Below are 17,061 nucleotides of genomic sequence, written 5' to 3' on the forward strand. Positions count from 1 at the left end.
GAATTCAGATTGATTGTTATGGCAGATAATTCTACTTGTGCAAATAAAGCCATCATGCACAAAACGTACAATGTGACTTTGACAGGGGAAGGGTGAGACTGAGGATGAGATGGAGGGATGGGGGGGTATGTGAGAAAGGAATGAGAGTTGGAGGAAGGGCAGCCTAATGGTGGAGGAGATGACATGGCGGTGATTTGTTTGTAGCCACCCCTTTTGGGATTAAGGCATCTGGCTATAGATAGAATTATTAGTGTAAGGGGGAGAGTACGGATGAGAGGGGATAGGGTGGAGAAGTTTATGAGAGAGAGGGATGTGAGTCGGAGAAAGGGTATCCTGATGGAGGACAGGATGACTTGGAGGTGATTCATTTGTGGCCACCCGTTTGGGATTAAGGCAGTTGGGGAGAGATAGATAGACAGATTTAAGAACCATCTATTATGCCAGGTGATGACACAGTTTTTACCTAACTCAAAGACGCACACCACAGCCAAAGAGTTTTAAGTTCAAGACCTGACTCGTCAACCTCACTTGACTAAAGCAACCCAACATGTTTGCTCTCACAACCTTTTAATTTGATCTGCAAGACTGCCTAACCAAATAAACATGAACTAAACTTAATTCTAACAGAACAAAATTACTGAAATAATCCCTCAGACATAGATGTGAATCCAAAGTTTATGAATACAAATGACTTTTCATGCATTAATCCAGTGTTTACAAATGCAAATGATTCTTCAAACATAAAAGTGAATCCAAAGCTTACAAGTACAAATACTGTAATCCCTCAAACATGAATCCAATGTTCACAAATGTATATGATCCAATACAAACATGAATAGAAATACAGCAAATGATTCTTCAAACATAAGAATCCAAAGTTACAAACTCTTCAAACAAACATGAATCCAAAGGTACAAATACAGTGCAAATGGTTCCTCAACAGTGGCCTTAACTACAGCCTGTACTGTAGTTAAATTTACCTTTACATAAGCATTTGACTCTGCAGTTATTTAAACTCAAACCAGATATAATTTCAACTAAAGTCAAATGTAGCTGTACCAAAAATAGGTCGTTTTCCACAATAATCACCCTCCTAATTCTAAAACCATCCTTTCATACTACCACAGTCCAAATTAAAGCTGTCAGAAAATGATGAGGAGGAGAGAGCGATAGGTGGTATTTGTTTTCATCTAATATCCATACCTCCTTTTCTACTTACTTGATGGCCAGGTGTAGTCAGGTTGGAGGGTAAATTAGTAATCATGGAGACTCATTCTTGCTTTGTAACTAAGTCTCATTGAGTTTCACACAATCAAGACTTAATTTTCAAGTTGCGGAAGTAGTCTAGTCCTATCAGATGAAATCAAACCACCTACAGGTGTGTTATGGATGTTTGAAAATATCATAGAAAATATAAACTTTCTTGTTCAAATGATACTTAAATCTGTATATGCTGGCAAATATGCTTTATAGGCAAGCTTTCTGTTGGTCACTGTGAACCTGACTCTGGGAAAAAGAAAGAAAGAAAGAAAAAAAAAGGCTCTACGCAAGTTCCATGTATGTCACTTTGAGTTATGTCACTGTGAAAATAAATGTTAGAAGATATATGGTTAATACATTTACTGGTAATTTTGCTGTTGGTTACTGTGAAGGTACTGTAGAAAAAAGAAAAAGAAAAGAAAAAGGCGGTATGTTGTTTAGGAAAGTTTTTGGGAAGTCACTGTGGACAAATGAAAATTAACATCAAGAAAAAAGGGAAAAATGTGACAGTGCAGTTCACAAGTAGGCTCCACAACCCTCAAACCCAATGCGGCTCCCAAGTGTTTACTCCAGCACAGTGTCCGTTAGCAAAACCTCATCCTCAGTGGTCTGGCGTTTGTAGGCAGGCGTGGCAGTGAGATAGACAACTAAACCAGCAAACAGGATGAACACCAGACCCGTTACGTTGACCAGGATGCCCTCATCTGGCAGGTCTTTGTAGTCCGCCTTACTGGAAAAGAAGTTTATAGGTGTTTATCACTAACATCATCATCATCGTTGTCATTGCCACCGTCACTGGTCATCATCACTGTCACATGTTGATCACTGCTATCGTCATCATCACCTCTCTCTCAAAATTATCCTCCGTCATTGTCATCATGGTCAGTCACCCAAAATGAAAATTCCACGTATCATTGTGCCCTAGTCTGGTGGATATTTTGTAGGCCTGGATCTAGAGAAATTTTTGGTTTTGCAGTTTAATTCGTCATCATTATTCTAACACAGACTCTGTTTCTCAGTAATAAATGTAAATGCACTGATCAGTACAGGTCAGCCTCACTATATGATCAGGTTATGTTTGCAGGATAATTGCTCATATATCAAAGGCAGAGATCACAGCAAATGCAGATGTGAAACTGGCGATTGTGAAGTGAATAAATAGTGCTTCGCTGGGGATCATAGCGATCTTGTGAAAATAGTGATTGTATATTCAGAAAGTACCAAAACAGTAACATTGTACAGTATAAGCAAATGATCATGTAATGGTCAGTCGTAAAAGTGAGGGTGACCTATACACTCATTTGGCCAGCTTTTGTAGGCTTTGGGGATCAATTAGAATAATAAATCGTTGAATCAATAATGTTACACCATGCCTCATCATAAGGAATCTTCATATTGGAGTCAGCCTTGTTACAGCTGATGTTTTCTAAGGATTGGAAGCTAAACCAGCTGTCTTGATCAGCTATTTACATCTAAACAGTTGCTGGAAATCGTAGGGAAAAAAAGAAATGTGAGATATTTAATATTGTTGCAGTGTAAGACAGCTTGGGCTTTGAAATGACTGTACCTATGGCTGAATGTTTCCTGTTTGTGTGGGTAGTTACCAAGCTTGTAGCCACACTTCCCTCCCTGCAAAGTTAATGTAAAGCTGCCATATTTCATAATCCAATTCCAGAAGATTAAGTACTTGCATTTCTTTTGTTCATGCTGTGTATAGATTTATGTTTGGGTTAAGAAAAGGAAAGAAATTGAGTTTATTGTGCCTTAAATCCACATGCTCTCACACACACACCTACAGTATATCGGTAGTCCATTTCAGGACTGTAGTGTTTCCATGAAAGAGTGTTTGTCATAATTAACAATTCCCCCTACAGAGGTGTCTGTAGGAAGGGTGGTGCATGTGAAAATCAAGATGTTATGATGACTATGCTTGTGTGGTTGTCTGCATATACCACTGAAAGGATGCTGACATATTCAAGCATATAAAAGGGCAACACAGACTCAAATACACTCTAAATAACCACTATAGTATAGGTCTGAACCTAAGACTTGGGGGCACAAATGCACTGCAAGAGAAATATGCTACTTCTTAAGCCACTGTAGCTCCACATAGCATATTTAAACAATTATATGATACTCACTGAGTAAAGAGAATCTTCTCGGTGAGTCCAAGAAGTGATGTTGTGACAGCTCCAACAAAGATGAACAATCCAAAGAACTGATGTACCGGCATGTATGTTGCCCGCACTGACGCACGCAGCCCCGGGAACAGGAATGTCAGGAAGCCAGCCACCCACTGTTACCAGAGGACACAGTAGGAATAAATTTACCCTTTTAGTAACAGGGTGGGGTGGGGAGATATCAGAGAGAGAGAGAGCTGTGAGTTGAAGGGATGGCAGTCAAATGGCATAAGACAAGGCGATGTGGTGGCGATTTGTCTGTGGTCACTTTTTACAAGACAAGGCATGTGGCAAATGATACATTGATAGATTGATGTCTTTACATATCATTCTACATGAGAAACAAATACTTTATGAGTATTATTTCTGGGTCCTCTGGAAAACAAATAAAGAATGGTTGCTCTCTCTCTCTCTCTCTCTCTCTCTCTCTCACACACACACACACACACACACACACACACACACACACACACACACACACACGCACGCACGCACACACTATTCAGTTATTCATTTACTAACCTGGAAAGCAAATAAGAGAACCGTGGCCATGCCCATCCAAGAGTGAAGGGAGTACATGTTTGGAATGTTGCTTGCATTGTGGAAGTCAAACACGGCCACCAGCCCCACGATGACAAACACAAACGCGGCCAACATCACCAGCATGTGTATCACTTTCAGCTTCTTCTTCTTCTCATACCGGAACCCTCGGTAGATCAGAGCACCTGCGAGGAAAGTTAATAAGAAATGCCAAATCCCATTTTGCTTGTTTCCAAGTGTAGGCCATTGTTAGTCCAGAACATTTAAGGGTACAAGACCATCCTATGCCCCTGGTAACGATTACGATAGAAAAACCTCTGACCATCTTCTGAACTGAAGCGCTTAGGTCACAGTGCGAACTGACTGGGGCACTCTGCAAATCGCACCACTAAGCGAGGAAAATAGAGAGCTAATTTTTAATCTCAATATAGCTTTCAGCCATCTCACTATCCTGGACCTTAAAGATATGTGTGGAGTGTGCAGCTGTTCACACTAGGACCCTCCCAGAAAATAGGAGGCTAATTTTTAAATTAAAATCAAGTTCACCCATACCACCATCCTGTACCAAGAAGGATTAACCTGCAGAGTGCACAAATACCTGTCCTAAGACCTGCCCAAGTGTGTAAAAGGTGACCAAAAATTATACTTTCCGTATTCAAGTTTTGTATGATTGCAATGACAGATAACTTGCAGGCCATACGACTGTTCGGGTGTAGCAGCATTATCAAGACTGCATAAGTGAGTAGGTGTGACATTAGATAAAGTTAAGATATTCCTGGCCTCCATTGGATCAAAAGGATGGGTGGCAATGTGGTGAGAGGAGCGCTGCTAATGAGAGATTACAAATGACGATTTTCTCCAATTTGGCAGAAAATTTTTAAGAGCAGCTGTTAAGAGCACAGCCTGAGCTATTACTCGCACTCGCCCGTAAACACAGCTTGTGTTATGGTTGGCATTGCACTGGTTGACCCATGCCCACCCAGTTTGGGAAAGTTCTGTGAGGCTGTGGCACTGAATTTTCGTACATCACCGATAACAACAACTGTTCTCGAGGTTTTTATCTTCCACAACTTTGAACTAGCTTAATAGGTTGTTACAATTGTTCCAAAGACTTATTCCTCCATCTACAATCAGGGTCACTGTACAAGGCAGGTTAGGTCAGCTTACCATTAGCATAGAGGAAGACCAAACCAAGGGTCATAAGAAACGGGTGCCAGTTGAATTGCAGATGAGGGTCACTGCTCCAGGCAAACCCTCCACGGAAACTGCCACACCATACACCCACCAGCACTACTGTCAATATACCTACAGTGGGGAGGAAGAAGCACAATGGTAATATAGTACAGCAGCCACTACCACAGGCATAACATGTACTCAACCATGGTAACATGCACTACAGTACAGTACTTTGGCGACTAGCTCAGTTTACTTTCATGATGGTGATGATACTATAATTATGTACATAGTTACAAGCAGAGCTCATGTAGTGGTGCATGGAAAATAATGGTTTCAAGTAGTTTGAAAATATGATGCCTACAGTGAGGAAGCCATTTATCATATACGGTATTATAGTAATATCGCTTATACAATACTGCAAAGAAGCTCACAAAAAAAAAAAAAAAAAAAAAAAGTAAATGGCTTACTAAAAATAAGCATAAAAAGAAAAAGAAAGGATGAGTGTACATATTCTGGAAGAAAATCAGGTTCTGTATGTTAATTACTTCGGTATAATATTGGCATAGAAAGCCAGTCAATAGAATGTGTTGTTCACTTTGCAAAAGATGCAGAAAATACTGTAGTTTTGTATCCCAAACCTTCCCCACTACCCTCATGCGCAAGCACTCATTACATGCCTTATTATAATTGTAATGTACTGTACTGTACACACTAACAGTAGAACGTCGTGAATAATATAGAGTACATAATGTGAGACATGTAAATTTAGACCTTTTTAGATCCAGGAGCATCTGTAAGACCCAGGGTGCATATCAGTCGCATGCTAATGGTTTTTGGAATGGTGTGGAGAGGTACTGTACATGAAAGAGCGGGGTTGAGTTGGAGAAAGGAAAGCCTGATGGCAGAGGAAAATGACTTGGAGGTGATTTGTTTGTGGCTACCCCTTCTGGGGTTCAGTTCATCTGGCTATAGACAGATAGAAAGACAGGTAGATTGATTGATAGAAACATAATTAAGAGTCCTATTGCAATAAGCAGTGTCTGAATGAGTTTTTTTATTTTCCCCACCTCAAGTCCTTGTTGTAAATCTTTCCTAATATTTCCCCCCCCCCCAGTTAATAAGACAGTAAATTAAGGAAAAACATAGCCTATTAGTTCTGTTGCTACGTATAAAGCTAATTTGCCACTTCTCAGTTTACGGTACCAGTTGTGGGGAAATGTGGATTTTTTTTTAATGCAACTGTAACTTCCGGTGTGAAACTATTATTATTTTTTAGTAGCTGCCTGTCTATTTCATCGTCATCATATCATTATTTTGTATTTATTTACCTATTTATATCATCATCGTCAAATTGCTTTTATATATGTACCTACTTATTTCATCATCATTGTCAGTACTAATGCCAGGATCACTACCTGTCTATTGCATTACTTTACTAGACATCAGATCATGCCAGAACCTCACACCTGTGTTTCCCTTCCCAACATCTAAGCTATTCCAGGATTGACACTTGCCCTTTGTACAGCCTTGTATGTTTCTTCTACACACTGGAGACAAAACACAGTGGGAGGATCTGTTGTGGTGGTTGTGGTTGTAGTTGTTTTAGTTGTGGTTGGTGAGGTGGTTGTGGTTGTTATTGTATTGAACCCAGTGGACCTCAGGATATAGGTGAGTAAATGGTTGCTCCCAGTGATTCCTTGTTGAGGTTATGGTGAAGGACTATGTTGTGCTGGTGTGGTGTATGTTGTGTGTTGTGGTGTGGGGGATGATTTGCAGTGTGAGTGTAACAGAGAGGCAATTCATCTGTGGTCACCCCTTATGAAGTTAGTGTCTGATACATGAATAGGTAGATATTTTGACAGAGGACAGGGTGACATGGAGGTGATTCTTTGTGGCCACCCCCTTTGAAATAAAGTTGTCTGGCAATAGATAGATAGACAGCATAGGTGGAAATTGCGGCATACCTAATATCTGTGCTAGCGTGTATAGCTTTGTGAAGAAGGGAATATCGCGCTTCTCGGTGTCCATCTCGCCGCCCACGTTGTGTGATATAAGCGACCCTTCCTCTCCTGGACCCCAATCACGCCTACAGGAAAAGACAGATATATTAGGCATGAAAAGATTGAATAAATTATGAGACATGTAAATTCATCATCATCTCCATCATCATTGCCATCATCGTCATCGTCACCATCATCGTCATAATTGTCGTCCATTGATTGTCGGATGGATCAGCAATTTCATGAAGCTACCTAAACGATCCTGCTTCCCACACCAGCAGACTGAGCTATCCGTACAGCTAATGAGTACTGCGATGCGTTATATATGGATGACAGTTGCATAAAAGCTGGGGCTGCCAAGAATATATTTAAAAACTCCTATTCACACAAACAAAGCATTAAATTTCCTTACCTTGGTATTTTTGGAGAGAGCAGCATCTTGATAAAATATTAATGGACCCTGTTTTCTCTATTGCCACAGTTGTAATGTATCACTGTATTGTCTTAGTTCTCTTATTATTTTTCTGTCTTTTCTTTATATGTACTGTACTGGAGTTACTATCACTTTTTTTGTAGGTTTTGATTTTTGCTTGTAATTTCTTTTTATGCACAAGTTTTCCTTTTTTACTCTATTTTTATCACTGCAGAGTATTTTATTTATAACTTATTTTCCTTTTATTTGAAGGTAGAAGTAATTTAATGTTCCTAGTTATTTTTATCATGGCTATATTTTTCAGGCAGGTATAAATTATGAAACCAGACATACGTGCTTCGGATATATACCGGTATCGTTTTTTAAAACTGTGTATTAATTTTGACTGCAGGGATGTGATTTATTCTTAAAATACTTCATGTAATCTTGTTCATAAATTTGTCCTCTAAAGCTGAAGTGTGTGTGTGTGTGTGTGTGTGTGTGTGTGTGTGTGTGTACTGCTATGTTCTTCCATATTATTATTATTATTATTACTATTACTATTGTTATTATTCTTATTATTCTTGCTGGATGTTTGTGTGAACGTTCCTACTGTTGGTTTTGAAACTTGTAAACATCTAAATGTTTTGTCAAGGGGACACACAATTGTCTTCATTTTTCTTTCTCCTCCTGCTCATTATCTCTCTCTCTCTCTCTCTCTCTCTCCTTCCTTCTTTTAAATACCCTTCTTTCCCATCACTTCATGCCCCTTTTCATCTTCTCTTCTTGTTCTCCCTCTTCCTCCTCCCACTTTCTTCCTCTGCCTCCATCCCCTCCTCTTCCTACCTCTTCCTCCATCCCCTCCTCTTCCTACCTCTTCCTCCATTCCCTCCTCTTCCTACCTCTCCCTGCAATCCCTCCTCTTCCTACCTCTTCCTCCATCCCCTCCTCTTCCTACCTCTCCCTGCATTCCCTCCTCCTCCAACCTCTCCCTCCCTCCCCTCCCCTACCTACCTCTCCCTCCCTCCCCTCCTCTTTCTACCTCTCCCCCCATTCCTCCCCACTCTTTCCTTCTTTCTCAACTTCTTCCCTCTCGCAATTTTCAGAGTTTTCTTTGCCCTTCGAAATTCACTTCCTCCTCCTCCTCCTCCTCCATTTCCTCCTCCTCCTCCCCCCCTTCTCCTCCTCCTCCTCCTCCTCATCATCATCAACATCTCCTCCTCCTTTTTTCCATCCTCTTCTCTCCGTTATTCCACCATAACTCTCTCTCTCTCTAAAAGCCAAGAAAGTGGTGAGTTAAGAGCTTTTAATGGGAGTTTTCAGTGCACAGTAAATCTGGCTCTGTGTGTGTGTGTGTGTGTGTGTATGTGTGTGTGTGTGGAGAGAGGGGGGCGGGGAGAATTCGCCCCTCAGACCATCCCTTCCCCTTACCACAATGGCAGGTCTTTTGGGACACTTTTAGGTCACATTCGGTGCATTTGGCTTATTCGGTGTTGGAGATGTTGTGAGATTCTGGGTTTCATTATTATTATTATTATTATTATTATTATTATTATTATTTGTAGTTGTTGTTGATGATGAGGAGGAGAAGTAGACGAAAGAAAAGCAGCAGTGGAGGAGGGATAGGAGAATAAGAAGTTGTTGATGATGATGAGGAGGAGGAGAAAATAGAGAATTGAAGAGGAGGAGGAGGAAAAGGAGAGGAATGTGGTTATATGTAGCAGAAGTGTTATTATGACGAGGAGGAGGAGGAGGAGGAAGGAATAGAAGGGAGAAAGAATCGAGGAGGAGAAAAATGAGGAGAGGAGTGTGGTTATATATGCGTAGGAGGATAATGTTTTAGTCAGTTTGATGTGCAAGTATTGGACTCTGCTTGTTTTCTGTTGTTTCCGTTCTGTGTGTGGGTTTGTGATGCTGAATATTGCACGAGACTCCACACCCCGCCACCTGTTGCGTCCTACCTACGCTCACACCACACTCAATAATGCTACACACACACGCACACCAGCACACTCACATCAACGCACACTGCATACCACACCACACCTCCTCGTCTCACCACGCCACACTACACAGCACATCCTACTTAACCTCACCACACTTTAGCTCACCACACCACACACCACACCAAACCTATATAACCAATACACACACCACACACCACACCAAACCTATATAACCAATACACACACCACACACCACACCAAACCTATATAACCAATACACACACCACACACCACACCAAACCTATATAACCAATACAATCACAGCCATGCTCACAACACACTTAACTCATGCCAACGCACACCACACCTTACCGATGCTGCACATATATACGAACGCACACAGTGTATACGTGGATAAACCCACGAAAATATTTACACACACACACACACACACACACACATACACACACACACACACACACACACACACACACACACCTACGCATATCATCGCAAGAACTCCATATTACACATACCTCTCTCACTTTAATATCGCACGGTTTTCTTTCCGTTCCAGTTCTCTCTCTCTCTCTTCGTGTTCATATTACAAGTAAATGAGCAAACTTATTACACATTCCTTGTTGCATTAAAAAATGAAAAATAAACAAAACCTGAGAACTAGCTTTAATTTTTTTTTTCTCTCTCTCTCTCTCAAATTGCAGGCCCCAGGGACGAGAAGCAATCAGCGGGGCCAGGAAATTCAAGATGGCCGCCAATGTTTACAAACACCCCAGGGACCACGTGCCCCCGAGCCCGGAATCACAGCTGAAAGATTTCCCGCCAAAAATTCAAACACTTTCGCGCCAGATTTGGAGTAGACGACATCTCGACGGAATTGGTGAGTTAATGATGATATTGATTTGTTTTTTATTGATTTATTTACGCTGTTTGCTTCCTTGTCTGTTGTGTGGCTGGTTTAATTTTGGTGATGATTTGAGAGAAGGTGTGTATCAATATCTTTTTCGTATAAATAATTACAACATGAGAGACAGGTAGTAGATTGTGAACAGCAGTAGTCGTAGTAGTAATAGTAGTAGTAGTTTTAGCATCATTAATAGTCTGTATCTAGAGACTATTAATGATGCTATAACTACTACTACTACTACTATGACTACTCCTGTTCATAATCAACCATCTGTCTCATGTTCTAATTATTTATATAGAAAAAGATATTGATAAACAGCTTCTCTCAAATCACCAAAATTATTATTATTATTATTGACAACTACCCATACTTCCCTTGCCATTTTTTTTTCTTTCTTTCTTTTTTTTTACGGGTCTGCTCTTATTGACCAAACTCTACACAGATTTGGTTACCCGAAGCATCGACTTTGAAAACAAGGTAAGAAAAATGCTGTTAGTGTTTATTTTTTACTTCAGCTCGGTTAATTACAAGCCACATGATACCTGCCTAGTCCTCAGTCCAATTAACTCAGGTAAAACTCAGGTGTTCTTTTAGCCGTGCGTAAATACCTGTAGCGGACATCGATAGGGGTTCCTGGGGTGTTGAAAAGCGCATCGTGAGAGAGAGAGAGAGAGAGAGAGAGACAGAGAATATCATGTACTCCACTCCGGGTTCTCAGTGCTAGTACAGAAAAACAAGAGACAGTCAGGTTACAGGAAAATAAGAGTGAAAGGAATAATACTAACAAGAGAAAGGGTATGAATAACAAAGCAAGTACAGCCTTTTTACAGGAAAATGAAAGTGAGAGGAGTATTAATTTTAGAGAAAGTGAGAGGAGTATTGATTTTAGAGAAAGGGAGAGGAGAATTGATTTTAAAGTGAGAGGAGTATTAATTTTAGAGAAAGTGAGAGGAGTATTGATTTTAGAGAAAGGGAGAGGAGAATTGATTTTAAAGTGAGAGAAGTAATGATTTTAGAGAAAGAGAGGAGTATTGATTTTAGAGATAATGAAAGGAGTATTGATTTTAGAGAAAGTGAGAGGAGAATTGATTATAGAGAAAGTGAGGGGAGAATTGATTATAGAGGTAATGAGTGAAGTATTGATTTTAGAGATAATGAGTGAAGTATTGATTTTAGAGGTAATGAGTGAAGTATTGATTTTAGAGGTAATGAGTGAAGTATTGATTATAGAGAAAGTGAGAGGAGAATTGATTATAGAGAAGGTGAGAGGAAATTGATTATAGAGAAGGTGAGAGGAAATTGATTATAGAGAAGGTGAGAGGAGAATTGATTATAGAGAAAGTGAGAGGAGAATTGATTTTAGAGATGGTGAGAGGAGAATTGATTTTAGAGAAAGTGAAAGGAGAATTGATTTTAGAGAAAGTGAGAGGAGAATTGATTATAGAGAAAGTGAGAGGAGAATTGATTATAGAGAAGGTGAGAGGAGAATTGATTTTAGAGAAAGTGAGAGGAGAATTGATTATAGAGAAGGGATACGAGGCTGACTTGGGGTTGATCATGGAGGTATTGGGGCTGGGAAAGTTTGAGAACCACTTATTTAACCACAGTATATCATTTTTAGTTTATTTGTGAAGCTGTGTTTAGTTCCGTATTGCTCCCTCAAAACACACACACACACACACACACACACACACACACACACACACACACACACACACAGGAGAGGAAAAATGGATGGGTAATTCAAGGACTTTCACATTCCCTAAAATTACGCTTGAAGGTAACAGGGTACGGCAAAAACGAAGGAGGTGAGAGAGAGAGAGAGAGAGAGAGAAGGTGACAGGGTGCGGTAATAAAGGATGCAGCGGGGGGGGGGAGTCTAAATTAATATATAATAACCACAACCTCCCCATCTTCACCAGGAGACATTTTCGTCACAGACACGAAACGAGAAAATTTACGTGGCAATTGACGTCCTTTATTCATTTCTAGTTTTTTTTTTAAATCTATTTCATTATCTGTTATTTATTTTGGTGAGTTTTTCATTTATCTGTTTATCTATTTGTGTATTATCTATTCTTGTAATTATCTCCCTTTATTCATTTCTAGTGTGATTTTTTTTAAATTTCATTATTAATTATTATTTTGCCTAGATTCTTTTTATTTGTTTATGTGTTTATCTCTTCTGTATATATTGCAACCCCAGACGTACCTCCCTGTGTACGTGCCTCCCTGTGTGCGTACCTCCCATGTGTACGTCCTTCCCTATATGTACGTGCCTCCCTATGTACGTAGCTTCCTATATTTCACGCTCGCCAGCCTGTCATTATGGACGAGGGGTATTTGTGGCACAGACAGACACGAGACGAGCCAATTAGGTGGTTAGGGCAATTTACACACACACACACACACACACACACACACACACACACACACACACGCATCAGGGAGATAGGTAGATAGATAGATAGATAGAGAGAGAGAGCGAGAGCAGGTTAATGTTTGACACGAAAATGAAAAGTAAACGATGATAGTTGAGAGAGAGAGAGAGAGAATGGAAAATGAGAGGAAGCGGTGGGATGGAGGAAAGAAAAAGAAAGATGTTAAAGAGAGAGAGAGAGAGAGAGAGAGAGAGAGAGTATTTGTGAGTCATATCCTCGTCAAATCAACCTGACTCGCTTACTTAAGTTAGGATGTTAAGTTAGTATCCAGTGCGACTTGACTTTGCAGGAGTGGACCTAACTTGTGTCGGAAATTTGTTGGACATGTGTGTGTGAGAGAGAGAGAGAGAGCCGACAGGGGTAATATTGGGGAAGAAATGAAAAGAGAGCTAGCTTTAATCTGGTGGGTCACACAACCAAGGCAGGGTGTATTAAGCGCAACCTTGGCGGTGAGAAAGAAAGAGAGAGAGAGAGAGAGAGAGAAGGACGTACAAACAATTCAATGGAGAGAGACGGAAAGCTGAAAGAGAGACAGGAAGAAGGGAGAAGGATGGAGAGGAAGGGAGAAGGACGGAGAGTGAGGGAAGGAAAGAGGAGGAGGAAAGGGAGAAAGGGAAAGAAGGTAGAGAAAAGGAGAATTGATGGAGGAAGGGGAAAGGAGGCAGGGAGAGAGAAGGGAGGAAACCTGAAGGGAGGTTAATTAGTTTTGCATGGTGAATGGAGGAGGGAGGGAGGGAGATTAGGTGGGGAGAGGGGGGGGAGGAAAGTTGAGAAAGGGAGGGCGGGGAGGGTGAGGAAGGACAGACTGTGGGAGGGGAAGGGAAAGGAAAGATAGATATTGGGGAAGGAAGGGAGGAAAATTAGGGAGTAGAAAGGAAAGATAGAAAGGGGGAAGGGGGAAGGAAAATTGGAGAGAAGGAGGATAAAGAGAGAGAGAAAGAAAATAAAGGGAAATGGAGCAGAGGAAGGAGAGAGAGAGAGAGAGAGAGAGAACCCTGGCTTAACCCAATTAGGCAACCAATCCAATGTAATTCTGGATTTTTACAATGCTGATCTGTTACTTAGTTCTCTCTCTCTCTCTCTCTCTCTCTCTCTCTCTCTCTCTCTCTCTCTCTCCATTTCGCGGCTGATGGCTTTCCCTCAATTCTACTGAGACGCGCCTTGAGCTTAATGAAATACTCAATTTCCCTCTGAATTGACGCCTGTGTGTGTGCTAGGATGGATAGATAGACAGAGACGATTGGATAGATAGATAGATAGAAAACTGGATGGATAGATAGGTAGGTGGGTAGATACTGTAGGTGGGTCGATGGATATGCGGGTATGTGGATAGATAGAGTGATAAGTTTCATTTGATAGACAGACTAATTGGAACCTAGGTAAGCTGATAGATTTATAGATGGACAGATAGACAGGTAGGCTGGTTGGTAAATAGATAGGTAGATACTGGAGAGAGAGAGAGAGAGAGAGAGAGAGAGAGAGAGAGAGAGAGAGAGAGGAGGGGGAGGGAAAGAGGGAAGGGGAGAAACGGACTTAGGTAGACAGATAGATAGATAGATCAACATGGATAGATATACAGACAGCTATAGATAGACAGATAACCATGAAGTGTTGTTAAAGAGGCTGTATTTATCTTTAAGTGGATTAAATGGTCCATTGTTATGACTCTGTGTGGGTGTAGGTGGGTGTGGGTGTGGGAGGGTGTAGGTAGGTATGTGGGTGTGGGAGGGTGTAGGTAGGTAAGTGGGTGTGGGAGGGTGTAGGTAGGTATGAGGGTGTAGGTAGGTATGAGGGTGTGGGAGGGTGTAGGTAGGTATGTGGGTGTAGGAGGGTGTAGGTAGGTATGTGGGCGTGGGAGGGTGTAGGTAGGCATGAGGGTGTGGGAGGGTGTAGGTAGGTAGGTATGAGGGTGTGGGAGGGTGTAGGTAGGTATGAGGGTGTGGGAGGGTGTAGGTAGGTATGAGGGTGTGGGAGGGTGTAGGTAGGTAAGTGGGTGTGGGAGGGTGTAGGTAGGTATGTGGGTGTGGGTGAGTAAGCGTAAATGGGTGTAGGTAGGTATGTGGGTGTGGGAGGTTGTAAGTACGTGTGGTTGGCTGTTGGTGGGTGTGGGTGTATGTGTGGGTGAGTGTAAGTGGGTGGGTGTAGTACAGGACAGGGAGCTGCCCCGCCCATTTGGTCTGGGAAGTTTGTACGGGTCGATACTTACACACGCACACACATAATACACGCACATATGCATCCCCGACACGTACGCAATAAACTTACACATATATACACACATACTTTAAACCACGTACACATACCCTGCACACTTACATACAGGCACAGACTACATATGCACAAAGGTATACACAATACACACATACGCACATACGAGTACATTCACACATACTGTACGTAGAGTTCATACATACATAGTACACACATGGCACATACACGTACACTAGTATACAGACACAGGTATACACAGACATACGCATACAGGTCGCAGGGAACAAGTGCACCCACATGCACAGAAGTAGTCTACACGCACGCCATTACTACACACACACACACACACACACACACACACACACACACACAGGCTGACAGAAATAACATTCCATCTTTTAGTACAGCAATTACGATACAGTTTACCGTCTGATGTATTTCTGGTATCGTCATATAAATTTATTCTGCGTCACTCTTGCCCCAGGGATTTATTTTCTTTCTCATGTGCATTTGTTTTGGTTAACGCATTGGTACAACTTTTTCAGTGTCTGGTATCCTGATAATATTTCTTTACTTAGCCCGTTTGATCCTTTTTTCAATCATAAATTTATTCTGGTCAGTGGAAGAGAGAGAGAGAGAGAGAGAGAGAGAGAGAGAGAGAGAGAGAGAGAGAGAGAGAGAGAGAGAGAGAGAGAACAGAAGTGAAGGTATGAGGAAGGGCAGGACAAGGAGGTCGGCAGGAAGACGGGAGAGAGAGAAGGAAAGGTGAGAGGAAGGAAAAGGAAGAAGAAAGTGAGGAAGGAAGGCAGAAGGACAGAAGGGAAGGAGGAGGGGAGGAAAGGGGAGGGGGAAGGAGGAAGGCAGAGGAGTGGTGAAGGAGGGTTTCCAAGATTGATGGCACTTAGAGAGGAAGGAAGAATGGAGTCTGGAGGTAGGAGGAGAGGGAGGGAGGATCGTGGAGAGAAAGAGAGAGGGGGGGGGATGGGTAGGTGTAGTTAAGAAGATGAAGCGAAAGAAGGAGAATGGGAGGGAAGAAAAGATGAAGAGAAGGAATTTAAACCAGAGAGAAGGAAGGAAGAAAAAAGAAGGAAGGAGGAAAGGCAGGCTAAACAGAATATGAAATAGGTTTGAGATGGAAGTGCAGGTGTGTTTGTGAGTGATAGGGGGGGGGAGGGGAGAGAGAGGCTAATGGAACAACAGGTCAAAGGTCAACAACTTGGTGACCTTAAACCTAACGACCTGGCTTCAGTTCCCAGGTACAGGAGGTCATTACAGGGCGGCCCTTAACCTTAACTCCCTCCTTCCAATCTGCATAAATTACACAAGGGCATTATAGTAATAGTAATGGGAATATTTGGATCAAAGTGTATCGTATCGTTTACAAAGGCACGAGATTGCATACTTCGGGCTCTCCACGCTGCTCGATCTCTGACAGCCTCCCTACACAGTCTCTTTGGGGGGGATAGTATATGGTTTTAAAGTATTCTCGTGTAAATATTGGAAGAATGCCAGTGATCAAGTTTCTAGCGTTAATGTTATTTTGGGCATAATAACGAAACTAGAGGAAATATCAGGAACAAGTTTTGGGGAAAGATGCTATATGGTTTTAAAGATATTTTCATGTAAATTTGGAAGAATATTTACCAATGTTGTTTTGGCTCCATCCATGTACAAAAATTACGAAAGGCGATATGACAAGAATTACCAGTTATAAGATTATCAGAATCTAAGGAATTATAGTGTGTGATTTAAAGGAGCGTTGTGGTGTGGATGTGGATGTGATAGAAAGGAGAAGGCGGTAGGAGAAATACAATGAGGTGGTTTGGCCCTGTGGAGAGGATGCAGAACGAGAGACTAACGAGGAGAGTGTATGCAAGTGAGGTGGAGGGGGGGAGAGGGAGAGGGGAGGCCGAGGATGAGATGGAGGGATGGAGTGGAGAGGTATATGAGAAAGGGATGTGTGAGCTGGG

At 41.6% G+C, this 17,061-nt stretch overlaps 1 protein-coding gene across 1 annotated transcript in view; it reads right to left on the bottom strand.

Annotated features, from left to right (window-relative positions):
- Positions 1 to 1,777: 1,777 nt before the first annotated feature.
- LOC145408399 (transmembrane ascorbate-dependent reductase CYB561) overlaps positions 1,778 to 17,061 on the bottom strand; it is a 49,652-nt gene continuing 34,368 nt past the window's right edge. The window contains exons 2-6 of the mRNA XM_080279127.1: positions 7,121 to 7,242; positions 5,148 to 5,285; positions 3,963 to 4,165; positions 3,402 to 3,556; positions 1,778 to 1,990 (exon numbers count right to left, since the gene is read on the bottom strand). Coding sequence (XP_080135253.1) covers positions 1,825 to 1,990; positions 3,402 to 3,556; positions 3,963 to 4,165; positions 5,148 to 5,285; positions 7,121 to 7,242 — 784 coding nt within the window. The 3' untranslated portion in view covers positions 1,778 to 1,824. The remainder of the gene's footprint in view (positions 1,991 to 3,401; positions 3,557 to 3,962; positions 4,166 to 5,147; positions 5,286 to 7,120; positions 7,243 to 17,061) is intronic.

The sequence above is a fragment of the Coenobita brevimanus genome, chromosome 77 (assembly GCF_032717465.1).
Source record: "Coenobita brevimanus isolate Jiangsu-jjx chromosome 77, ASM3271746v2, whole genome shotgun sequence".
Taxonomy (NCBI): domain Eukaryota; kingdom Metazoa; phylum Arthropoda; class Malacostraca; order Decapoda; family Coenobitidae; genus Coenobita; species Coenobita brevimanus.